Genomic DNA, 27,642 nt, shown 5'->3' on the forward strand with positions numbered 1-27,642 from the left:
AAAGAAAATTTGTAAACCTGAAGATCCAGCAATGTATTCTGGAATTAGAACTTAAGAAAGTAGTTTGAAAGCCAGGAGGTCAGGGAATTAATATACATCTAGAGTAGATCATCGGCAGCTTCACCATTAGCTTTTCTGCTCCGTGAAATCAAATTAGATAAACAGCTTTGAAGGAACATAGTTAAAATTTTCTCTCTGTTCTGTGGGGAAAAACAGGTACTGCTCCCCCAGAAACTGCACACATTGAATTATCAACAATCCTGAATAGAAAGGTATGTATAATTCAAATCTTACTTTTTCTTTATATCCATAACCAAGATACAAGAACAATATTAAACAATATTCTAATGGATACACTTGCTCTGTGGAGTATGAAGTGCCCTGTTGCAGAAACATAAGTTATTTTTGGCAACATGGCATGGCCTGCAGTATTTCAGATGGAAAACTTTTTTTTCCTGAGCAAAAAAGAGATTATATTACTATGAGTCAGGGATAACAAAAAAAAAAAATGTAAACACTACAGAAACAAAGCAAAACAAAAAAACCTGCAGCCATCATTGAATTCTAATAAATAATGTGAGATCACTGGCTTGCAGTACCACCTCTGAGATGAAAGCATAATGAAGAATGCTATCTTCTAAGAAAATGGTAAAACTTTCCTATTTATGACATAAAAAGTTTCCTTTGAAATTCACATGATAAATTCAATTTATTAAGATAAAAACATTTTCAGCTTACCTGTACAATGGTCATCACTCCTGTAGCAATGAATGTCTTTCTCCTCTTTTTTCTGCTCTTCCTCCTTCTCCTGTTTCTGCTGCCCTGACTGATACTCAAAAGCTTTTCTAATCACAGGCTTCAAGTCATCATCTTCCCCATCCATCTCACAGGTAGGCTCCAGCTGTGGCATGGGACGTTCTTCATCTGAGTTATCAAATGGCTCATTCAACACCTCCGTAGTTTCAGAAATAGTCTCTGTTGTAACACTGCTATTAATCCTTCTGCGTTTACGACCTCTTTTCTTTTTCAGTAGGAAAGGTCTCTGAAAAACAATTCCACAAGTATAACTCTTTCTACATTCCTGTGTTTTGTTGACTCAGTGCACAAATAAGTGAGTTCACATCAATCAATTTACTTACTCAAAAAAAGATAGCTTATATTGCATCAACTTCAAATATAGACAACCTACCAGTAAAAGTCTGAAGCATAAACAGTTAAAATAGGTATGAATGCATGCATGGACACAAACCTTTCTGTAAGTGATAAATGAAGACTAGAAGTTTCTTTATATAGTAGTAATTTCTACCTTCTATTTTTGTTGAATAACATTCACAGCAGTACTGCACAAACTGTATTTACAAGTTTTTCCTCTGTAAATTTAGAATTCCCCAACAACATTTACAAAGATCAGACAATTTTTCTTTCTACATTTCTAGCTTCTGATATTTTAGAAATAAATACTTAGGTTTAAATAAATAAATAAATAAAAGCAAAATAAAATGCACCTGAAGCTTTCTATTGATCTTAGCAGTACATTAAAGAATCACACAGTCAACTGCTATAAAAAAAACTGTCTAACAGTTTTTATTTCTATTGTTGTGCTTTAATTTTTCTCTAGGATTCACAGTTTCTTTGAAGTTTTTCTAAAATTCCCTAGTTCTCAGAGGCACTTAAATACATGTTCCAAGCCAAATGCTTTAAAATTTTGGGGTACCGTAATTCAGTAATTTAAACAAGTCAAAGTGAAATTGCCTGGAAAAGAGAAGAATAAGGGTTTAACTGCATTCTTATTTGAAAAATAAAGTACTCCCTTTACAGACCTTCAATATTAACAAATTATAAATACAAACACTACAAGCTGGAGTCCATCTTATTAAGAAAAAAAGTTACAATGTCGAACCAATACCGATCCCAAACAGCAGAGGGCAGTCACTAGTTTAAAAATCAACATGAAATTGTGGTTCTGGTTTGTTGGGGTTTTTTTGTTTGTTTGTTTGCTTTTTGTGTGTTTGTCTCTACATGAGAAAGATTTGTAAGACAGAAAAAAAAAAACCAAAAGATAAAGAGTAGACTAGTAGAGGGAAAAAATAAATAGAGGAGGGCACTGAGAGCTCTAATAATACAGAAAAGAACAGTCCAATAAATACCCGAGAACAAAATACGTTGTTACTGTGATCACAATGACTCGACTGAAATCAGAACTGAATGACTTTAATCAGGTCACTGAAGTAACGCACCTTTCTTTTCATGGCCAGCGACTGTGGCTTTGTCAGCCGGGGAGGCGAACTCTGCTGACTGTCATCCCCACCATCCTCCTCACTGCTCTCCTTAGATTGCTCTGTGGATTGCCCTCGTTCCCCCACCACTGCCACATTTTCTGGAGATCGCAAATATTTATTTTTAGATTGTACTTTTGCAGGTGATTGCCTACTGTTAGATCTTGTGGAGAATATTTCTTGCTCTTCCTTTTCCCAGCAGCTAGCTTGCTCCATCAGACGCTCAGCCTGAAGGGTTGAGGGTTAAAATAATGGGTCACTAAAACAGCATTTACTTAGCCATATCCTTTACATTGTGCTAAAGAGTTACCATAAGTCAACCCTGATTAGCACTGCTGGCTAACCTAGCAACAACATTTCAGCTGAATCATCTACTAGCTCCTTTACAACAGTTAGGATAACAAACCAAAGAAGATTGCATTTCATGGGATATTTAGCACTATTAATGATGCAGCGAATTGATTTAAGTCCTTTAGCACTACATTACATGCCCACTGACATGGATCACTTTGAGCAAGTTCATAACAAAGAATCGATTGACACTGCAGCCCCTGAGCTCTGCACCAAATTTGATCTGATTACATGCTCCTCGACTACCTCAGGAGTGATAAATACAACTTCATAACAACTGCTGCAGGTTTAAAGTTTTCATACACATCCCACAAAATTTACTACATCTTACTCCAAAAAATGCACATTACAATAATACCAGTGTCCTCCATCATTAAATAAAGGTGAAAATTACAAGTATAATTTATTTAAGGCAGCCTATTGCTGAATTTTAGGAGTTGACAAAATGAAAAGAAAACTCAGAAGAAAAGTTGCTGCTATTACCTCTTTTTCTGCTTCTCTCTCTTCTTCAGAAACTGCAGCATTAGAAACTAACAGAGGAGTCCATCTCAAGCTTTCAGGATCTACTTCATTAATACGTGGGTTTGCTTTTAGTTTCTCCATATGACTTGAAATCAGCTTTTCCCTTCTAATAATTACAAATCTACAATTGAATAAATAACATTTTATTTTAGAAAGTTACCATCTAAAACACTCTTCCTACAGTTTAAGTCCTTTTACACAATAACCTGTGAAAATAGATGGGTAAAGAACAAGACCTCAGCTGACATACACAGATGACACAGACTGCTGACTTATGAGAAAGTGAGGAAGTCACAGTTCATGAAAGGAAAGCTCAGTGCTAAACATTACTAGAACAGAGAGGAAAGTTAAGTTGTAATAATCAATCACTCTAAATCCATTCAATAGGTTTAGTGAACCTTCAGTCAGTCTGGCAGAGCAGCTTCCACTTTTAATATGACATACAAATAAAATCAGGAAACACTGGGGATCAAGAAATAAGGAGTGAGGAACATGTTAATACTGAATCTGAATATGGCAGCTAAGTGGACAAGAAAGCAATTTATAAATATAGGTCTTCTAACAAAACAGAAATGTACCTCATTTCTTTATTTCTTTCTTAAGAAGTCTTTATGAAGGACCTCATTAAAAAGAAGTCCAGCCTGACTGACTTCCTCAGTAAGGTGGATATTTTACAGTCAGAATTTAACAGAGTCATTTATTGTAACAAGTGTTTTGTATGCAGAGAAAGTAAATGTTTTGTCTCATCACTTTAAAAATTTATATAATATTTACTGACCTATCTTCCCTTTTATCTATCATGCTATGCTGCTGCAGAGTTGTGGCAATATCATGTGGACACATTCCAGTAGCTCGACTCATTCCTTTGATGCTGATTTGCTTTTCATGGTGGCAGTTAAGATATTCTAATATTACACTTTTCCAGTAAGCCAAATAAGAGAGACGACCCAGATCAGATAATGGCTTTTCAGGGGATCCTGCTTGACCCTCTCTTCTAGAAAGTAAATAGCCTAGAATGAAGAGAAATAAAACACCTTAGTGAGAGAACAAAATTGAACATTTAAATTACAGTTTAAAAAATGGTATTAATAGAGAGCTCAGCATAACTGATTACTTCATTAGTAGCTCTTGTAATTAAGGAAATCCTATCCACAGAAGACATTTTTTTCCATTACTACAGCTACATTAAAAAGATTAATTTCTTCTAAGAGATTCAGATAATACATCATGAGAATCGAACAAATCAACAAGCTAACAAGTTTCTGCAGGTCTCATCATACATGTTCTCATTTAGAACTACAGCTGTCTGACCTTTTGAGAAACTTTTACACAACTGAAGCCAAGAATTTTCAGAAGAATCTCAAGAGGAACTGTCATGCATAACACCACTATGGTTTGTTTCCTTCATGAAGCCTCAAGTGACAGAAGTTTTTGATCAAGCACTTGGTTATTATATTTGAGGTGATACATAATTGACAAACTGAATTACCAGAATTACTTAGAAACAAAAAAAAAACCCAAAAATCTCCCTCAGTTCACATTCAAGAACATTCACATAATTCCAGATCTGATCAGCTATGATAAAATTTGTTTTCCCACATATAACACAATGCTATTTTATATCCTACATATGTATTAAGTCCTTTAAAACTAATTAAGGAAAAGGAAAAAAAAAAAATAATAAGATGCGTCCTTCCAGTGTAATTCATCCCTCCACAGTAAGATTCCGTGCTGTGCCTTTACAATTGCTACCAAAAACAGGTGCCTTGAAACATGAGGTTTAAAAAATGCTGATTCCATCATAAACCAGGACCATCACACTTACAGAACTGCAGTACTCCAAGTCACCTGGAAACCACCAGCATACATGGTTTTTGCCTATTAATATTCTTCTGAAATACTTCACTTAAAAAGTTGGAACCCTCCTTTAATAGACTGCTTTAAGACATATGCAGTACATCCATGCCACGTGTGCTGAGCAAATCCTCATGAACTTCTTCCTCACAAAGTTTCTCATAGCCTACTTCGATAAAGATCTAAGTATCTCACTGGGTGAAGTAGTGGCTGTTTTGCTACATATTCTACTATATTCAAATTGTACACACACATATAAATTAAGTATAAAATGCACACATACAGACATGTATTTTCACTCGGCCTTAAACAAGGGTCTTCACTTTTTTGGCGGGACAACACACAAGAATTTGGGAAACACATACACACTGGTCATCGAAATGTAATCTGCAGTGTGAATTAAAATGTTTGAACAGAAAAGCAAACATACCACTACTTTCCAAGTGATCAGCAACAACACAGATAATGAACTAAGCAGTATCATCTTCATATTCACTAGCATGATATACAATGCCTGAGTTTCCAAGAGGAATGCTGTCCCACATTCACCTACTTCTAACATGGCACATAGATGGCTACATAAAGTCTGCCTATATTTGCAAGGTATCACTGGAAACTCAGTAAGTAAATTTATTCTATCTTACAGAATCAGTGCTACCACAGAAGGGCAGTTTTTCTAGTTTAAGAAAAGGAAGGTCGTTTTGAACATCTGAAGTTGTCTCACATTAAAACTCCGTAGTCAGATGATGCATCTTAGTACTGCATGTAACTTGTTGGTAGAAATTTAGATATTCAAAAGAGCAGACTGCATCTTGACTAGTATAAAGAGGAAGAATTATTTTATTTCCAAATGCACAAACGAAGACTTAGACTATGTATTGTCCATTTTGCATAATTTCAGACAAAACTCTATTTGAATCAATTTTGCATCAGCTTGTTCATAACGTATAAAATCAAGTTCTATACTAAGATGTCAATTGCCGTAGAAAAATCTGCAGAAGTACAAGTAGTAGCAGGAGTTACAATACAGAAAAGAAAAAAAGCAAATCTGGATTTTAAGATAATTCCATAAAGAGAACTTACAATTGACCTCAAGTAACTGTACAATTTAAACTATTAACTTAATATTCAAAAAAATCTCTGATACAGCAAGTGTCTGTAAGCTTCCTCAGCTTCCATTTCGCTCATAAACGAAACCGTTGCAACTACAACTCCTTGGTAAACATTTTAAAAGACTTCATAAGAAACCACTACGAAGAGTTTGGCAATATTAATTAGGCAATTGCAAATAGTTTTAGTACCTTACTAGTATATCCTTGCATATCAGTTTCTTCCAATGGTTGAGGACTCTGAGGTTAGATCTTAGTGGTCATTTCAACATTTTGTTCTATACTGAAATACTAAAACTTCAAGAGAACAGTAATAACTTGTTAATATTTTTCTCATACCTTTCTATAATATAATTTATGCTTAATCAAGATGCTCACATTCTATAATATCAGGACCACAGATGTGAGCTAACAGTCTTAGTTGCACCTGAGAAATGCTGAATAAGTTTCTTTTTTAAGATTCTGTGATTTGAATATCTATTAAACTTACCAAAGAGATGCCAAATAATTGATCTAAGTTTCAGATACATTTAAAAAACCAGTGGTCTTGATAGCTCATGTATCTATCCTGAAGCATCTGAAATGAGCACAATATGCCCCTGCTAAACATATACTCCCAGTGTCATTATGTCTACCTAACCTTAATAATGGAAAGCCTCAAAGTGAAAACCTGAAGGAATTCTCAAACTATGACCCCTGATTTGAGATTATGAACAATGGCAAAATTCAGAGGACAAAATATAGCTCTTCTTCATCCCCAAGTGTAAAACTGTACGCTACAAAAAGATAAGAACTTAAAAAATTTAAGACCTAACCTAGGAGAACAAAGAGCTGTCTGTCTCATCATATGAGCACAGAAGTGATGCTACTGCAAATTTAAAAAGACAAAATACCATTAAAGATTTTTATTTCCTGTCTATCTTCAGCTTTCAGTGTGAAGCAACATGCCACATGCTATTAGAACCTTTTAATTTCTGTCATGCAAACCTCTGCTGAGTCACTAAGATTTTATCTTCCTCAACATTTTAAACAACTAAAAAAAAAAAAAAAATCAAGCTGAGAAAGGGAAAATTAGTGCAGGATGCATATATTTTAAGCCTTCATCACAGATGTAGGAGATAGTCAGACATTAAAACATATAAATGAAGAAATTAACCTGAGTAGTTATCTTGTACTTTCAATCTGCTGCATTTTTAGTATGTAACTCCCCTGAAATAAATAGCTACAGCAAAGTTCGCAGAATGCTTATGCAAAAACAGTAACATTAATACAACTGTGCACACCTCCAAAAACCTTAGTTATCTACTGCTTCCTTCATTACACTCAGTCTGGTTTCTTGAAACAGGTAAAACTGTGAGCTTGAAAGTTCAACTGCCAGTACCCTGCTCTGACAGTAGCCAACAGAAAAAAACAACCACAGAACAGACCAACCATCTTGTGAAGCTCATAAACAATTAGCTTGGATTTCACTGAACAAAAAGAACCCATCAGATCTGTTTCAACTCCTTGCTTCTTGACACCTCCTCAGTGCTTGCTAAGATTTGTTAAGTACAAATGCTTTTGCAAAGAGCAGAGTCCATTCCTTTTCTCCATGCACTGCATTTACCTATGGGATTACTAGTACTGTTCTTCAATGTACTTTCTACTAATTTGCACAATACTGATGTGAGGTGAGCTGACTCATATCTCCCTTTCTCAAAACTTGGGGTCAGATCATCTGCCTTTCAGTCCTACGGCACTGAAGCATGCAGCTTTAGGTGCACTTCAAGTTTATTTATTTGTATCAACTTTTTACACAAGTAGATTGTGATAGAACAAGGGGGAATGGTTTTCAACTAAAAGAAGGGAGACTCAGATTTGATGTCAGGGGGGTGCTTTTTACTGAGAGATTGGTGAGGTGCTGGAACAGGCTGCCAAGAGAAGCTGTGGAAATACGAGTATCTAAAATGAAGATACTCTTCAAAACAGTATTTGAAGTTATCCTAAGAGACTTCCTTTTATCTTACAGAAACCAAACAATTGGTTTTAAATTTATATGAAGCTGAGGATAGGTTCAAAAGGATAGTTGGAAAAATCGTAACAGACAGGACAGTTCAGTTAGGTCAGCTCAGCACTCCTTGTACAGAGGAGTGACCAAAAGTAGAAGGCAGATATGGGTAAGGTGAAAGTGTGAGCTTATTAAGACTTATGATCACTAAAACTGTAACTCACGTTACCATTTTCTCCATAGCTATTGTGTGCTTCTGGACAGTTCTCATCTATGTCAATGGAAGGTCAAGGATAGAGGACCTTAAATAGGTGTCAGTACTCTCTTTGAAAGCGCTTTTAAGGCAGCTTCAAAGGACTCCAACCCCAAGATCCACACAAACATTACAAGAAAGAAAAGACTAGATGTAACTTGAGATGCTCAGATCATGGAACAACTTGCTATATTCTCTTTTCTTCTTTGTACGACTGAAGAAAAGCCTTCTTCATAAACAGAGTAAGCCAAAGATTCTCTCATTATTGTTACAAGAAATAATGCCAGCTCTTATTCCTTTCCATATCCCCAAGTAAGCTCTACACAGGGGGCCCAAAACCTTTAGATCCTTTATAGAAAGGTTCACAGAAGAGGTTAGGGCTAAACAAATTCCCTTCATGAAGTGAAGGAAAGGTAAAGATGACTGCATTACAGTCAGACCAACAAAAGGCATCCTTTGAGCAAACTAATTAGCTAACACTTATTTTATCTGAGCCAGATGCCAGTAAACCCCTTGAGTGAAGGTTCTGTTTACAAAGTAGACTACTTACAAGTGGAGTGAAAGCAGGAACAAGAGAAAAGAAACTGAAGTACCCTTAAAGGAGAGGCTTGCATGCGTAGGGGGCATCAGTCCTGACCATAAATTTGATGAATAAATTTGCCAGTGACTGAAGCATTTTATAAGATAATTAACATGACCAGAGTGTTCTCAATTTTAAATACAATATTTTACTAAATCACTCAATCATTTAAATTTACATCTTAAAATTAACTAATAAGTGATACCAAACACTAAGCAGTTTCTGCAACTGTAAAACGAATATCTTTTAAAAATTGCCATTACCTTCATAAATACTACTAAAGAAATAAAGCAAGCTTGCTCATTTGAAAAATCTGTATGATTGCCATTTTATAGGATCTACATACTCACAGAATAAGATTCCAATGGACAAGACAGGAAGACTGACTGTAGGACTGACTACGCCTAACCTAACAAATAAACTGAACATACCCACAACCTTTCCAAGGCCCTGAGGACAATAAGTCGGACAGCAAGCATGCCTTTCATATCCAACTCACCAGAAGAGAGCAAATGTCTTATCTAGCTGTTAACGTTACTCTCCTAGACTTTTTCCAAGCTCAGGAAAATTGCTGCCACTTGGAGAGCAACTGATATCTGGGAACTGTACCAGAGATAGTTTTAGCAATTTTAGAGCAAATAACCAAGATTCTGAGGCCACAGTCTCTTCCTATCAATCTTTTACTCCTACCTGCAAGAGAGAGCTTTGTAATACTGAAGAGCATAAGCAAAAAAATAAAATGGGGAGTCAGAACTGAAAAGCTAAAAGACACACCTTGATAAACAAACACACCACTACAAATGCTGTTTTCGCTAAGCTAAGCGGTCATGACACCAACACTCTTTAAAGTAAAAGATAACTGCATTTTTGTCTTACACAGGCTGCAAAATCATCATTGCTGTTCGTTACACTAAAGCACATTGTAGAGCAAGAAATTAACCAAGTAAGATTTTGAAAAAAGATCCAGCAGATAAAGGAGGTTGTTACAGAAACAAACCACGATACTTCAGTCAGTAGATACAGAAATTGTGATTTAAAAAGCATGTATTATCAACCCAAATGAAAAAATCAGTTTATAACAGTAGACATCAAAAAGCTAAGTTCAAGACAAGGCAATCTTCTAAACATCTACTGTTACTCAAAACAGCAGTAAGCAAAAAAGTCATTTTTTTTTTACAAGCAAGTAGAACTGCCTGATAAGTAATGGCATGAGCAATGGAAGACATCTGTTAAGAAAGCCACAAGGTTATCTCATTGAACTGAGACATCTTGCTGTGATGTTAGAGGTGCCTCAATAAATGGAGCAACAAGCTACACATCTCAAACAAATACCTGCTTTGTCCATTGACTTGCTGTAGTAGAAGACCTCTATGCAGTCAAAAGCAGAAATTTTTGACCATTGAAGATGCAATACTTAATTAAAATCTGTTTTCAATCACCAATCTCAAGCAGATGGCTTCTCCTGTTTACTCATGCCCTATAAGCACAGCTTTGTTCAAGAAAAATTTGTTTTTATTGCTACTATGTTTCACCTTGCCTTTTAGGTGCTTTAAATTCCAGCTGAAATAAAGATGCTCTTCAGTTAGAACACTCTCAGCTTTTTTTATGTGAAGTGACATGCCCGATTTCTTTTGCAGCTCTGATAAATGCACAGTGTCTTGAAGCCATACAAAAGTGATGCCAAGAAATCCCAAGAGGATGATTTTCTTGGAATAATCTTAGGTCAACAAAGCTTGATTCAAAATCCATCTTTATTCCACCCTCATCTAAATCTCAGCTTGACAGAATGTTCCTTATTAGTTATTTAGGAGAGGCCAAACTCATGCCTTGAGGTCAGCAACATAATCAACTGTCAAGAAAAGAACATAAAATAAGCAGCAGCATTCAAGTTCCCTCACAAATTTACAGCTCTCACAGACCTTCAGCCCCCTTTTAAAGGAAAAGAGGGAAAAAGGCAGATAGTTCTGCCTTTCATTCGGCCACAATACACCTGTAAACAAAAATCAACAAAAACAACCATAAGATTGACACAGTACTCTGTATTGCAATACACAAGCAAGTTAGTAATTTAAAAATAGAAAAAAGAGAAAGATTCAATATTGGTCATCACAGGAAATAGCAGACTCGCCTGTTTTATTCAAATTGTTACTTTAGCAGTGCTGATTTCTTAAGTGTAGTTTAAGTATGCATTTTTGCAGAGAGGTCCATAAGAAAAAAAATAATCCTGTTCCTCTCTACCCTCAACCTTTCCTTCTCACTCTGTGCTGCTGTTTGCCATACCCTCAACAGTACTGAAACAGTTCAGGATTGCAATGTTTGAAAGGGAACATCAAAATGCTCCCGGTTATGAGATAAATGATTTCACTTCATTCCACTCTCTTTTAGCCATTTAGAACACCTGTTAATAGTCCTGCACAGTTTATTTTTAAGCATACTCAAAAGAAGAAACAACACCATTTCCATACCATGGTAACTTCTCTATTTTGTCTCATTCCAGTTTCCTAGTGAAAAATGAAAACTCACTTGGAAGGGACTTCTTTTTTTTTTTGTCCTATTCACTAGCCTATTTATTTTCTAATCCGTCCCCTAATTTTCAATGAAAGCATATAGGATCAGTAAACAATCTGGGTTTAACAAGAATCTTCAAGGACATCTGTCCTTTCTCTTCACTTTATTTTAGCCCAGAATATTTTTTTGATTCAGTACATACATAAAAAAGCCCTCAAACCATTGAATGTTCACAAATGATTGCAGGAATTCACAGTAGAGAAGATAGGACCAGAAGAGAGATCAAAGAAATAGGCTGTAGGTTCCAGATCTACAGCCAAGTTCTTCAAAGCTGTCAGTGACAAATGAATCCACCACCACAACAAATCTCATACACAGCCTTTTGCTTAGTTACCTCCTAGTGAGAAGCAGTATAGCCTAATGAATGTTGACAGAAATCTAAGTGGCTTTGAGCCAAAGAGCAGACCTCTCCCTCACAGCTAACAATGTACAAACAAGAGTTACGGTACCAACCTCTTATATGAATTGTTCTGATGCTTGCTCGTGAAAAGCATTTAAGAAAATAGACATAATTACTTTCTTTACATTAAGAGATTATTTTCTCTTTATTTGTTGCACCAAATTTTTGTTTCTCTCCTACTTTGGAAATGTGCCTTGCTTAGTGACATGCATTAACTGTTGCACAAGCGCTGCTGTTGTTGGTACTCTGTTGCTTCTGCAAATGAGGACTTCAGATTTACTCAACTATTTGAAAGAAGCAAGAACAAAATTACTTGACCAATAAAGAGACATCAGATACAGGGAAATGAGCAAACAAGGACATTAATACTTTCCTCATACAAGAAGAGAACTCCTCAAGTCATATAAAATATACGGAGTGGTTTTTGTTGCTGTTAATTTTTCTTCTCTTTCATCACTAGCCATATCTTCAGAACAGAAGCAGTAGCTAGCTTGAACTAATGAAAAAAACAGCTCTATTTAAAGGTATTACAGTTATATGCAGTAAGTGGTACAAAAGGTTGAAGAGTCAGCACCTATATTCCCAAATATACAGAAAAACAAAACAGAAAACACACACAAAACAAAGAATTTAAACAGAATCCCAGAAACATTTAAACAAGTTTCTTTCGTCACACAAAAATAATCACTTCACAAGGAACAGATAAACAATGAAAAGAGAAGGAATTCTGATGGGGAAGAAGAAACTGGTACAAATCAGTTGGACCAGAAACACCCTCAGAATAAATAACAAAAGACTATCATGGACTTTGCCCCTGGGCATTGAACCCAATCATTACCGAGATGCAAACAAACTGGCAATGTGCTATCTAGCAAAGGTTTAACCTCGTATTGTTGCATGCGTTTGTTTTTCTCCTCCAACTGATCCTGTAGTAAATGCACTGGGACCTCTAGCATGGAATTTGTAATCTAGCAAACAAAATTAAGGACCTATCACGTGATGACTTTTGTTAAGAAGCATCCATTCAAAGAGTGCTTTGAACTTGCGGAATAAAAAGTCCATTAACAACTATGAAACACCGCAGTATTCTGTTCTAGCAATACAGAACACTTTGTATTAGATATGGAAAATAAAGAAATAATAAGATTTTTTTGAATTGAAGCTAAATGTAGAGAAACAACAAGTATATGAAGGATTTTAGACTGTTGAGATCTCGAGACAATTAAGTAAAGAAAAACCACCTTGAAAGGAGAAGCTGCTGAAATAAAAGAAATGTGCAAGGAGGGGTGCAGCCACAAGATAGGAGCTTCAGTGCCTGCACTGTCAAAACTTGAACAGTAACACAGGCTGAATTTCTGCAAGACAAAGACTCACATATATATACATAATTCCCATGATAGGAACAATAGCTTTGTGGTGTCATACACAGATACAAAGTGGGGAAAAAAAAAATCCAGATGGGGATCTTATACAATAGAAGCCTGCTGTTTGGTTTACTTCTGGATCAACTTAAGTTCTAGGCAAGTTCTAGCTTAATTTATAGCATGTACAAAAGATTCATGTGGAAGTCCATACATAATTTTGGTGGAACACTGCAATTACAATTCAGTCAGCCTTACAGAATACAAAAAAGAATAAGTGGAAACAAAATAAGCTTGGCAACAATTACTGTCCTGTAAAAAAAGGAAGGTATTAAATATACTAAAGTAAATTAAGGTTCCTCATTTCAAAAATCTAGCTGTTAGAAGAAGACACTTAATAAAGCATACACAGTGGAAATAAAATCATGACCTCATGAAAACAACTTTGTCTTCAAATGAGACATGCTTCTAGAAAAAATGAAACAGGTCAAACTAGTTTTATCTTACAGTAAAGAGAGTATCAAATCTGCAGTACTACAAATCAATAGCTTAATTATTTGAACAATTCAGTTGCTTTTTTCTGGTTTTCTTTGTTACTCCCCAGCTTCTAAAAACCCAGACAGAAAGTTCTTATCATAGTCAAAACAACTTCCCTTCAAGCAGAAAGGTCTTGTCATGCTTTAAAAACAGAACATACATAAATGCATATATTGCATTTAAAAAAAAATTATACTAAAATATAGATGGAAAGCCATACATTGAGTTTTGCTGAAGGCTATCAGGGTAGACTACTCAGATTTTTACAGCATATTTCCTTTACACAATGTACTCTTTTAAAATTGTTCTTTTCCCCTGCAAGATGTGACAGATAGACCTTAAAAAAGTTTTATGTTCGTGTATACAGAGTAAAAAAACAATAGCATTATCTCAGTTTCTATTTGAAATACAGATTAGTTAAAATGCAGTTAGCAAAAAAATTCATGAAGTTGAAAAACTGAGTGGCAGACAACAAATACCTGCTTCTTTTTGCAAAACAGAATAATTGATTTTCCCTCTCAAGTAACAGGAGGACCACACTGACTCATCTGTAAAGATGAGATTAGTTCAAGACAAAAGAAAGCATCACAAACTGAACAAACTCATTTCACTTACCAAAAAAGTAGGTAATTTTGTACTACAAACTACATTTTCAGCAGATCGCTGACAAAGCAGAAGCTATGTAGCGGTTTAAGGCTGTGCTCTTCCCAGCCTTTCCAACTGTCAAGTGTCTAGACAAATAAGAAGTAATGCAAGCAGTCAACTGCCTGCACAAAGGATTTGAGATCTTTCCCTCTGTGGTTTGTAAATGTCATTTTCCGAACATTACTCGCTCAACAGTTAGGCCTTTTTTTCACTTCAGTTCATGAACAGTTTTAGTCACTGTTATTAAAAAAGTCAACAAGTTTCAGTGACTGCCTCAAAGAACTCAAAACAAGCATGATAAGTGGAGATTTAACACTCAGAGCATAAAATTATCTTCTGGTAAATTTGTGAAAATATGACAGTCTCAATAAGTTTACTGACAATTTTTTAACTAATTTAAACATGATTTGTGCGAATTTCAAATGACAACTGGGCTTCAGCAATACCCCAAATTCTCAGCCTTGTTAAAGTGATTATTTGCAGTACGCTAGAATTGGGCAGAAAGGGCAAAGTACAAAAGACATCAGTCAGACATCAGCTACAAAGAAGAGAGGGAAGCACAAATAAAATCCCAGGGGGAAAAAAATAATTGATTTGGTGCGATTTTTATTTTTGTGGAGGTATATTTTGGGCTGACTAATCTGGATGAAGCAATGGTTTCCCCATCTAATGACATTTAGCCTCCAACCTGCAAAAGGATATAAATACAACTGAAGAAAACAACATTTGCATCTTCTTTATACCTAGGAACAAACAGCCACTAGCAGTTCTCTCATGTATGTCCCATTTATTTTGGACCCCATTCTCGCTAGAGAGATAAACTTCTTCAGTCACTTTTCAGTCCTTCATTCTATAGCAAACTGGGACAGTCTGCTTTCTAGTCTTTTAAGGGAGCCCCTTGTCTAGAAAAGGAATGAAAGGCACTGTGGAGAAGTGCTGAAGAACTGGCTGCTTGCTCACATATGTTTAGTCTCTTAGCCACAGCAGAAGCCAATACTGTTCTCTGGACTGTGCCCAGCAGGTGTTCAGCTGTAGCTTGTACCTGCGATGTGATCATGCCTGCAAAGAGGAAAGGCATAAAGATAGCACCAGGAAGGTTCAAGCTAACAGTACCATTATGTGACACTGAAAATCACCACAGGAACACTAACGATTCAAATAATCTGATGTGTCTTCAGGTTTTACAGAAGGGTAGGGGCAACAGAACACACTACCAATTTTTACAGATGAAGCAGCACACGGCACAATAACATAAAAAGTAAAGATCCAGAAGGATGCAGCATATTCAAATACAGACCTGTGGAACCCACAGGTTTCATAGCTGTACCATTAGCTTTGTAGACATGAAACTCTAGTGCTATGTCAGCATTCAAGCAGAGAAATGTTTGCAGAAAGTGGTGGCTTTTTGTTTTTAATTTTTATTTTTGGAAGGGCACCACAGTAGAAAAAAATCAAAAAGCCTAGAAGTACTTACCAGTTTGCCTAGTATCTCTATCTCATTTAGCAAGACATGCTAATCCTCAGGTAAGGGTCAATTTCTAAGTAACAAGTTTAAACTCACACTCTGCAGCTCTGGAATACACGGTATTTCTCACCATCTCTGCTAAAACAGTGCAGAATGCACACGATAGAACAGCTGCTGCGTTCCACACCAGTGACGGCTGCATTTCAATGGTGGATTAAGTGGTCCAAGACCAGCCTTACCCAACTCACAAGGGTACGGTGAAGACTGTTTAAAAAGCCATGGAATTAAGAAACATACTAAGTATCTTCATTAACACTAGCATAGTCAAGCTGGATAGCATACTTAAGACCCAGAACTTGAAAACTACAGTTAGAAATTATCCTCTGTCCTGCTGTTATACTGCAATGTATTTTAATTTGCATTTTATTGTACTAGCACACACCGTTTGGGCAGGAATCTTATTTTCTTAAATTTTTCTGTTGTCACATAATCCTGTGGTGCCTTAAAAAATCCTAAATAATGGTGAAAACCAGATTCACCACTCTTCTCACTACATACAGAATACATCATCCTCCCTTTAAATTACAATAGGAAGTTGTAATCAGTAGCATTGAGGACATTTAGCTGAGAAGATTCCTTAGACAATTTTGTTTAGAGTTTCATTGCTGCTTTAAGATTAGAGGGATAACAAATCTATATTTCAACAACTGTTCCTCAAACTTTCAAACTGATCAAAAAACACAGCAAAACAAAGCTGCAGAACACCTATGAACACCTAAACTTCTTTCTAACTATTTCCACTAAGAAATACTGTATTTTAAGACAGAAACCAAAACACATTCCTTCCATGTAGCAATTCTTCAGCTGAAACAGTTCTCTTAGCTAAAGAACATAAAAACCAGAAATATTAAAATGTAGAAAATGCCTTGGACTAACATCTTCTTAAGCTTTAATCACAAATAATTACCTCTTCTTCTACTAATGAGCAAGGCAAAATGGAAAGTAATTTAGACAATTCATTCAGGGTAATAGCTTTGAGAGCTAATATTACTGCTGAGAGATCCATTCTCAATCTCCCGGAGTACAATAACAGAGCAGCACTAAGTTTTTCACTTCAGGGAGCTTTCCTATCCTATGCAAATATAAACACAAATCACATTATCTATTGATAAAAACAACAAAGCATGTTAAATAAAGTTTTACGTATTACAGTTTCTTATAACAATCAACAGCTCCTTGGATCACAAATGTAAATAAAACACTTCACTTACTGAAATCAATGAGAAACCTTCCAAATCCTTGCCTTTGGTATTGGGGCATGATCATTATGCAGGAGACATTGTACTTCTGCTGGCAAAGCTTTTCCTGAGGGAAGGAGAAACAGATCAAGTATGTCAAAGCACTGCTGAAGTGGGCAATTGCCTGCACCTGCCACTATCCTTTCAAAATATCCCAATAAGGTGAACAGATGCTTGAGGTCAGTACCAAAGTCGAGAAATTCAATGTTAATATTTAATTATAAGAAGGAAGTATCAATCAAACATACCCTTCAAAATATTTATTTTTACTGGTTAGCTACTCAGCACCTTGAAAATTAGATACGTTGTCTAAACAGCATAATGAAGGTTAAGCACTGTAAAGGAGGAGGATGGGAAAGAGGAAAATATTTTCATGCATCACTGACCTCTCTCTCAAGGATATAAAAGGGGAAAATAATATCCATATGCAAGGCGAAGTTATATTTCCTGCAATGACTACACTAACTGCTTGCTGGTTTCCATCTTTTTGTTGTCTTTGAGTGAAAAGTGGCAGGGAACACACCCTATTATCCACAGAACCAAGCTGTACTAACTTTTTCAGGGCTAAAAGCTTCTCACCTGAACCCAAATGAAGGCAGAATGCTCAAAATTCAAAGCTCTTTCAGACAAAATGAAGTCACATGACATTAAGACAATGCAGGCAAGTATTACACCAACTGCTAAACACAATGGAAGGAAGAATTATAACCAGGAAGTTCTTCTAACAATATAGTTTTTAGGTTTTATGTTCTTTAGACTCTATTGATTAAGAGTCTTAAATCCTTGTTGCCTTTAAGAGATTACAGAGAAAACAAGAAATCAGCACTTAGTAGCTTTAGGGAAGACCAATTCAAGACAATGAGATACAAGAAATCGGGGCAAGCACACAGATAGCTCAAAATACCACCTATTATTTCAGCCTCCACACAAAAGACGACACCAGATAAGTGATCACACTGACAAAACCACATTCCAGCAATGTTGGTTTCCAAACATTTCTTCAGGTGTGAAATTAGATACAAATGCTTTATTTTAGAAGCTTTCTTATTTTCTATGGTAACATGAATCTGAAAGTATTATTTTCTCTGAACAAGCTTATAAACTCTGTTCAGGATCCTAAACTCTCAAGACTGTTGATAGTACTAAGAACACATCCAGCCAATACATTTGGACTCAGGGAAGAAAAGCAGCACTGTTTTTCCCAGCAGGTACACACACACAAACACATGCTTTAAGAAGAAGAGGGGGCACATGCAAATGATTTCAGTATTGAAGAGGAATTCAAGATGGCAGAGTTTTGTCTTGAATTATGGTAGCAAAAACATTTGCAGTCACCAAAACCAACAAATGAACTAGTGAACCCTCTACAAAGGTAGAGCTGGAGAACAAAATGCATTCTTGCTGAATGTTTGAAGAAATATCAGGAGAGATCCATCTGGACATATGCCATATCTATGCCTACTAGGAAATATCTTACAGTATCAGAGTTGACTTGTTTGGATGTCACAAGAATGTACAGCTAACATAAGAGAGTGCACTAGAAATTGTTACTTCAATCAGCAATTTTGAAAAACAGCAAAACATCCCAAGAGATAACCACATGGCATGCAGGTACTCTGATGCCATTTTTAGACTTCTTAAAAAAAAAAATTCAAATCTATTCCTAAAGAAAGTAAATAATACACTGGTGGTGATACTAGAGACAAGAAGTACGGATTTTTAACTATATACCAAGTAATCAAATTTCTTACAGTCAGATTGTCAATTAGATGCTTTCCTTGTTGCAAGCATATCTAATTATCTTTCACCACTATTTTTGTTATCATTTGTCAAGAGAGGCCACAGGAGTACTATTTTTGTTTATAGCAGCGAATATTCCCTTAAAATTCAAAGTGATGTCACAAGAAAAGCCATCCAATCTGAGGAAGATATCCACAATCAAGTTAGGCGTTGTGTTCTTACGTTCTGTGTGCTAAGTAACTGTATTAGATTGGTCTACATAAGAGAGAAACAAAGATGAACACAGCTGGGCCATTCATGTTTAACTAGGCAAGCTGAACTGCTAGCAGCATAGCCATTAAAACACATGGAAATCAACATAATTCCAAACATCCAGCATTTTCTGAACTTAGATTTAGTAGGCAATGGCAAATCTGATAGGGGAAAAAATAGATCTAATTTCCAGCTGCACAAGTACAAATCACAACGCATTCTGAAAAAAAATGTACATGGCTGAATGTACATAGAATTTCTCAGTTTGCAGCAGTCTTTGAGAAAAGACAGTACTAGTACATTTGAGATCAATCACATTTCATTTCAGATTTACAGAGAGGATTTTAAGTTTCTGAATCAATTTCTTCTTTGCTGTTAACACAATATTAAGGTAGTGAGAAATTAGAAATGTTTTAAAATACAAATGTTTATATTTTACCTTAGAGAAATATCCAACTAAATGGCATCCTTTCTCATCATTTTTTGTAAGAACATAGAAGAGGAATGGTTCAACATCATAATACAAGGTTTTGTGGTCCAGAAAGAGCTTAGCTAACAAACAAAGGTTCTGACAATAAATTTTGCTCACGTTTCCATCAACCTAGAAAGCAAGACAGAGGCAGTTACTTCCAAAGCCATCAACATGTTATGACAAAATAGCTTCTTGAATCACTCGTGCTAGGTGGAAACATGGAAAAGATTACAAGAGGAAAAAAAAAAAAAAAAAAGGTTCAGGAGAGATGTCCCCACTTCTTGTTAAATAAGAATTTTCCAACTAGTCCTGATTACTTTACATGTATCAGTATTATCTCAGGATCTGGCCTTGCTAAACAAAGTTACTTCACTTTTTAAGTCAGATTTATCTCTTTAACTTACTTCCAGGAACTGAGTGAACAAGACTGGCAAACAAAAGTGTATTACTGAAAACTACACTGAACTGTGATTTGGTAAAAGGCTATGGTATCCAACACACACACAATAAAAAACAATGAAGTGCATTATGTTGAATCGCTTAGGCGTTAGGCCAGTGAACGAGCTGCCAATTTGTTATCAATCATAGCCATGTTTCGGATAAATTAAACAAGGCAAAAACTCTATGCTAGACTAAAACCCTATTGAGCATGAGAAGTAAAATTTGAGACTAAGTACTACAATTAGTCTAGGTATGTTATAAGTGTAAAGAGTCAAGCTGTGATGCAGACAGCTATAGAAAAGCTAGACATACATACAGATCTCCTAGATCAATTAGTTACTCTGAAAAGGAAGGTTCAAAGGCAAATCTTTTTGAAATAATGTTAATGGAAGTGTTTGCTTGTACTGATGTTCTTTGATAAAGTCACTATTTATATTTCAGTCACAGAGCCAGCCACGCAGTATGCACACAGTACTAAAAAGGAACCACATTTTATTCTGTTTCTAGTAAGAAACCTAGTTATAAATGAGTAAATCTCAACCTTTTGTATATTTTTCAAAGTGACTTCAGTAACATACTTGTGTTATCAGAATTAAAAAGAAAAAAAAATGCCAACACATTTAATACACAACTACAACTAATGTAGGCATTAGAATATACTTGCATATAGCACTTGAGAACATTATCAACTAGATTAAGCTCTCACACAACTCACTCCATTGTCCAAAGGTTTTCTTTCTTTTTCCCCCTTTTTTTTTCCACCCTTAGTAGCAAGTTTGAAAAGGAGAACATCAAGTAAAAATCATCTGTGGGTAAGCCACAAGTTTGAAAATACAATTATATAAGCTATCTTTTTCAGAAAGAACATTTGTACAAAAAAATAAAAGTACTCTTTAAATTCCAGGCAACTACAGCTTGTTCATCAGCTTTAAATACAAATGGGAAGAAAAACAAAACCAAAACTTCAAAAGGAAGCATCTGTCAAAGTTTCTTGGCTAAAACATAGTAGTAAACTATGTCAAAGCCTTCTCTCAAATCTGGCAAAGTCATGCTCTTAGCAGAGGTACGTAAGTCTTAAATGCCAAACTCATTTATCTCTCTCTAGAAAACAGAGCACAAGGGAACCACAAACTCTTCATTCTGTCAAATACAAAATGGGTGCAGAGTTCCTAAAGTACCTATGAGAAAGGACATCAGCTGATGATTAAGTTTCTACAGAATAATAATTTTCTTCAGAATAATAATTTAAGCTAACCTTCAAAATAAGAAAGACTATTTCATATGTGTTTATTGAAGGACCTGAATCTGAGAAAGGGGATAAAGGGAGTAAAGAAAGTCTGAACATTTCTTTCACATGCACTTTGTTTTCCATGTGTTTTTTAGATGAACAGTTTCCTCCACCCTGAGAGATGTATTTACATTATGTTCTAAACAAGTTTTTACTCACAGCTTACCAGTAGTTTATTAATGAAAAAAAACCTGAAAAGCAGAATTTGCCTATGGTTGTATGCTGCACAGGTCTTAACAGCTGCTAACAGAGCAAAGGCTAATTATTTGGAGCTGACAGAACAAGTCTGGTTTTTAATAGAAAAAGAATTAAGCTTGTTATAACTTAAGCTTTCTGCTGGCACATCTACAGTCCTCTGAACAATTACTCAACTCAGGAAGGAAACAATCCTGATGCAGATTGCTATTTTCTTTAATAGCACAAAACCAAACAAGTTAATTACACAAATATTAAGATTTTTTTTTTTTAAGTTAAGAATTCCAAAACTGCATTTCACATTGTTTCATTAGACAATGGCAATCACCTAGCACGACAGACATTTACACATCATGAAAACATAAAATTAAAGTAGAATCTATAATACTTGCAATTAAAAAGGATTCAGCATAACATACACACCCAGATATACAGCTGTTTAGAAAAACTCTCAAAAGAAGTCAGAGCACTGTTGACAGTCTGTTCTGTTAGCACCACTGGTAATGATTACTGAGAAACAGCCAAGAGGAGAATGTGTAGCTTTAGTAACTGCAGGCATGCTATCTCATATACAAGGTTCCTGTTGTCTAGGATACTCTTAAAACTCAAATACATTTACAGTAGAAGTCTCCCAGTAAAATATTTAGATTATAGAAGACCATGCACTCATAAGCTCAATTCTGTAATTTCTAAATTAAAGGCAGTTTGTTGTGGCTGATGTTGGACTAAACCTCTGTCACTCAACCAGGACATTTAATTCTCAAACATCCAGAAGGAAGGCAAAAGAACTTAAGTAGCTAGTATTTGTAATTCAAGAACAGTACATAATAAACATCACTGCATACAGAAATATCTACATTATGTTTAGTACTCTACAATCAAAATGCTCAAATAGCCAGAAATGAAAGGGTGAAAGGCACTTCTGCTGAGATGGAAAGGTAATCCAGTATATGGCTTCCACTGCAGTTTCCATCTAAAATACATGCTACACAAACATCTTAAAAGGTAGAGTAATTCATGAAGTACAAGTAAAGAAAATTAGCCATGACTGAATATGGCAGGGTGAAATAGGACAGGGAAGATAGACTTGTTTTTACAGTGTGATAGGAAACTCCAAGGAAGTGTTCAAGTATGCTGAAGTTTCCACAACCACCACTCTAGAACCAGTCTGTAATGTCTGCTGATCAGTTAACTTCAGAAATTTAGATTTCGATGTACCTACCTCAAACACTGACAGGTCATTTCTTCTGTAGATTTCATTGGCTGGAGGATGAAACCAGCCACACTTCTTTGAATGCCTTAACAAAATGTTTTTACTTTTCATGTATTTAAGACAGAATTCACACAGGTAAAGCTTTGGTAGTCTGTATAAAAATTAGAAAGATATTTTATAAAAAATAATGAAATCCTGTACACAGAAAAGTTACCTCAAAGTGACAAGCCCCTCCCCATTTTAATATAAAGTACCTCAAGCAAATACTGCAGAAGTTTAAGTAAACAAAATAATAAGAAGAAAAACATCACATTACAGGGAATGATTAACTATTTACATCAGCTATTAGAAAAGAAAGATGAGAGATCAACCACGGTAAAACTGATTCAACAGAGTTGGACTATGGTCAACTGTTTTATTGTACAGATCCCTATTACTTCCCCTTTCCCAGATTCCACAGAAGTTTTGGCTGTGATCTCCATCAAGTCTCCCATCAGGCAGACCGGAGTCATGTCTCCAGTTTCACCCTTTCCCTTCCAATAAACACAGAAGGGACACGCAGCACAACATAAAGCAATGTCCCTCACTTCGATTTTCCTTACTTTGGATATGGGAAAATCTTAAAGATTATTTTTGTCCCCACGCTACTCCTAATATTTAGATGGGATAGCAACTTGTGGTAGGATTTTACTCTCCCATCCCTTGCCTACCTTATCATTTTGTTGACCAAAGAAGCCTATCCAAACAATCCACATATAGATGAAAAGTCTCCCTTTCATCCATCTCCATGAGACAATGCATACTAGGTGACTATTCTTCCACAGAGGATTCATTTGGGTGAGAAACAACTAACTCACATGTTAGCACTGGTCACATGACCAGTGTTAGACAATGCTGATAAGTGTTCTGCATACTAGAAACCACCCCTTACAGAGAGTTTTATGGCTTCAAACGTATGTTTAAAAAATAAGTAGAGCACTGGAAGACTGCTGCAAAAATTAGTCTACAAAGTTTTAGAATAGAGCAGAGACTCTGCTCAGAAGCTACCAGCACATCCTGGGATCATAGCCATGGTTTATACTAAGAAAGCTTATCAACACAAAAATAGTTTGAACTATTTGTTCCATTATGTAATTCCACTGTGCTTACGGCCAAGAACCACACTGTCTCCTACAAATGCTACCCCATCGTTGTCTATTGCTAATGACTAACCATTTTGATGCCTCTATTTGTGATTAATTTACTTAACAAAGCAGGTATCTCACACACCACATGATACAAATTGAGAGATTAAAAGAAGAACTAAAATAAAAAAGATAAAATAATAAATAACACTATAAAACCACTGGTAATAAGAACAAAAAAACGTACTTTAAACTTTTTTTTAGGCCATGTTTTTTGTATTATCAATTGAAAATATGTCCCTCGTTTCCATTAGGGAAAGAGGGCAACATCAAGGAATGAGAGGAAGAAGAGAAAAGGCAGCTTACATCAATCTCATGCAAAAGCTTTTTGGAACAGAGCAGATAGCTTGGTTTCCTACTGCAGTAAACTACTTGATGAGTACACAGTTCTGTAAATTTCCACATGTGCCACAATGAATTAATAAAAAATGTATTTTCAGCACATGCAAAAATCAACAGGAATCTACCAAACACACATACTAGTTCATGCTTTCATCTGACTCTAAGGCATCCTGTGCCAGGCAGTCACTGATGCCACACTTTGACTTATTTATCTAATATTTACAGACTTTCACAGGCCTCAAAAATGAAGAAATAAAAAATAAATGAACAAAAAGGAAGTTAACAGCTTCTAGATAGCAAACAAAAGTAATTGCTTTAAGTGGCTACAGGCTGGACATACCTGGTTGCAAATTGTTTTAAAAGAAATACCAATATGTGTTGCAAAGCTAAAGTCTATGCAAAACTGGGAAGAAAATAAAATCAGTACTTCTAATGTAACCTTGAATAGAACTAGAAAAAGACAATGCAACTTCTTAGCCTCTCTTGTAATTACAAAAGAATATTTGCTCTTAAGAGTTATACAAATAAATTACAAACAATTACAGAAGAGTAAGAAAGTAAATTATATCATTAAAAACAGTAATACATGACAATCTTGACAACTCACTACCTTGCATATTCCTGTGGGTAAGGTGAAGAGTACCATGTCTGGATCTCATATTTTCCAAACTCTATCACCGAAGGGTATCGCCCACTTGTATCAGCAGTGTTTTTACACCCAATTTTCTGTCAGGTGCAACAAAAGCAAAATACTAGTTATAGAGAAAGTAAACAGAAACTTGTTATCAATTTCACCCAGTGAAAGTGTGACAATATTCAGACATTATTTAAATTCTTCCAGCCCACACGGACAGAGATGAAAGTTTGCCAACAGCTAGATATAAGAGATGATAATTCTTTTCAGTGTGCCAAACATGAAGCAAAATCAGTAGATAATAAATGGCCCAGAAGAGGCACAACTGCCTGAATCCCCTTTTCCTGCAGCACCTAGTGAGATGACTTTTCTACCATCCTAATTCAAACTAAACAGTCATCATGACAAAGAAGAAAGGAGAGTGGATCAGCAAAACCTTTCTGGAGACCATGGAACTTGATCTTACAGTATCAATGGTACACTGAAACAGATTTCAGGTAACATACTAAAGTTGAGCTGACTGGAATATGATCAGCAAGACTCTAAAGCAACAGCTAAATACAAAAATAGAATAAAGATGAAAAAATAAGTAATTTAATTTTAGAAATCTTAACATATCACATCTTTTAATCAAATCTGAAAGCTAGAAATGAGGAAGAAGTGGGAACCATTTCTGTGAGCAAATGGAAACAAACTAATCACGAAGCTGAATTTTCAAATTTGGTTCAAGTTTGTTGACTAACACACTCTGAATTCAGTCTATGATAAATTAATTGCACTGACCTACATTCAGTAATACTAGTTCTTTTGTTTTTAACCTGAAAACAATTGACATCCATTAGAAGTCACTATATGTAATGAATGGTTTATGATGCAATTTTATAAGAAGCAGCAGTTGAAGCATTACATGCACCTCCCTTCTGACTCATGTTCTCAACAAACACATGCTGCTTGAAGGGCAAAATCACCTCACAATTGACTTATGAAGAGCTTCTTGCTCTACTAGCCTACTAGGCTTGCTCATTTCACTGACAAATACATTTAAAAGACTCTTTTGCAAAAAAAAATTAAAATTAAAAAAATCAGCAGCCTTGGCCAGATTCCATGGTAAAGAAAACCAGCTCAATCTCAATAAGCTTAAATCACCAGCACATACCTTAGAGAAGAACACCACCACCAGTTGATACGAACAGCTTTACTCCAATTCAGCTCAAGCATTTTTGCTACTACAAGTCAGTTATGTTATTTAAACCCAAAGTGTGATAAATGGTGGGTCAAAATAAAGTTATAAAGTTGGTAAGGCCACTCTCCTTCTACTAAACAGCACTTCCTGGGACAGATTTCACTTTTCATTGTGACTCTTTTCACAGGAAAATCAAAGCACATTCTCACTGACCATAATCTTCTCAGTCCAGATCAGGATTTCAGCTATGCCGAATCTCTGAGCTTAATCAGTGGTAGTCCTGTACCCAAAATGCCCAAAGATATCTTTCAAAATCTATCAAAAGTGTACTCAACTGACCAATTCCAGTGCCTTGCCTCCAGTCTAGGAGACCAACTATATACAGTGTCTCCCAAATTCAATTTACAAGCATGACATAGCAGGTAAAAAAGGAATTCACTGACAATTAAGATGAATTATGAATATAAAAGTGAATCAGGTTTTAATTTATATATATAATTTCATGAAACAGTCTGAACAGTCTTACCTCTAGGGAAAGTTCCCGAGCCTGTTTAAATACGTCCAAATCCTCCTGCGTAACCGTGTCCTTGCTTCCCACCAGATATACATCTGTATTTTCTTGTTTGATGCTTAGTTTGATTTCAGTATCTGTTATTTAAAACCAGCAAAAAGTTTATTCACAGACATGAAAATTAAACATGCCTTACCGAAGTGATGCCCCTAAATAGGGATGTAGCAGTTACAGCTATTGAACTAAATCTGAGATTCTGAATAACAGAAATGAATGCTTCTCCCCATTCTGGTTTCATAGCTTGCTGTTGCATGAGCTATTTTTGGTACTCGCTTGCCTTTCTTCTTGCCTATCTAAGCCTTTACAGCCTAGTTCTATTAAATTCATTTTGAATCACATGAAAAGGAATTTCTGTCATTAGAGCTGATAAATTCTAGGACATTCTACAAGGTAATTATAAAAATAAGAGGGAAAAAGTTGCCCTTAAAAGTTGGAGACCAGTGCTAAGCCGAATGTACATTCAAAAGTTATCAGTATATTTTTTCTTAAACAAAATTATAAAAAAAGGTAGTTCACAGCAGTACAGATCAAGTGTTGTGGAGACCATAACAGGATGGAATTGCTCATGAAAAAGCAATGGAGCAGAAGGAAATGAATTGAAATGCCCATCATCATAAGCACTGACAGCACACAATCATAATGACAGCACTCCTGCCAGAGAAAGGGCAGATGAAGAACAAGGAAGTAGCATGAAAAGTGGCTATTCATGCGGTACTAAACAGCCATAAGCAACATTATGAAGGCATTTGGAGCTCCTAATGTCACTACAGATGCAAAAAATAATAAAAAGGTGGTGTGGTATTAGTCAGAAAAAATACTTTGGAGGTTTAGTCAAAGTTTCGTCACTTCTGTATGAAAGTGAAGTAAGAACAGGAGAAATAGCTAAGACCTATGAGACAAAATAGGAATTTTGATTTTGGA

General features: G+C 35.6%; 1 protein-coding gene across 6 annotated transcripts in view; it reads right to left on the minus strand.

Moving 5' to 3' along the window:
- Window positions 1-27,642, minus strand: part of KAT6B (lysine acetyltransferase 6B) — a gene marked incomplete at both ends in the record, with an annotated part of 82,964 nt that overhangs the window by 3,191 nt on the left and 52,131 nt on the right. For 4 of the 6 annotated variants that reach the window (XM_079536234.1, XM_079536232.1, XM_079536231.1 and 1 more), the window contains 9 exons: window positions 739-1,042; window positions 2,238-2,504; window positions 3,111-3,270; window positions 3,928-4,159; window positions 17,180-17,273; window positions 19,638-19,799; window positions 22,817-22,958; window positions 24,944-25,059; window positions 26,677-26,798. In XM_079536234.1, the coding sequence (XP_079392360.1) occupies window positions 739-1,042; window positions 2,238-2,504; window positions 3,111-3,270; window positions 3,928-4,159; window positions 17,180-17,273; window positions 19,638-19,799; window positions 22,817-22,958; window positions 24,944-25,059; window positions 26,677-26,798 (1,599 nt within the window). The remainder of the gene's footprint in view (window positions 1-738; window positions 1,043-2,237; window positions 2,505-3,110; window positions 3,271-3,927; window positions 4,160-17,179; window positions 17,274-19,637; window positions 19,800-22,816; window positions 22,959-24,943; window positions 25,060-26,676; window positions 26,799-27,642) is intronic. The other 2 variants (XM_079536233.1, XM_079536235.1) reach the window with 2 other exon arrangements.

Source organism: Tetrao urogallus, assembly GCF_951394365.1.
Source record: "Tetrao urogallus genome assembly, chromosome: 5".
NCBI lineage: Eukaryota > Metazoa > Chordata > Aves > Galliformes > Phasianidae > Tetrao > Tetrao urogallus.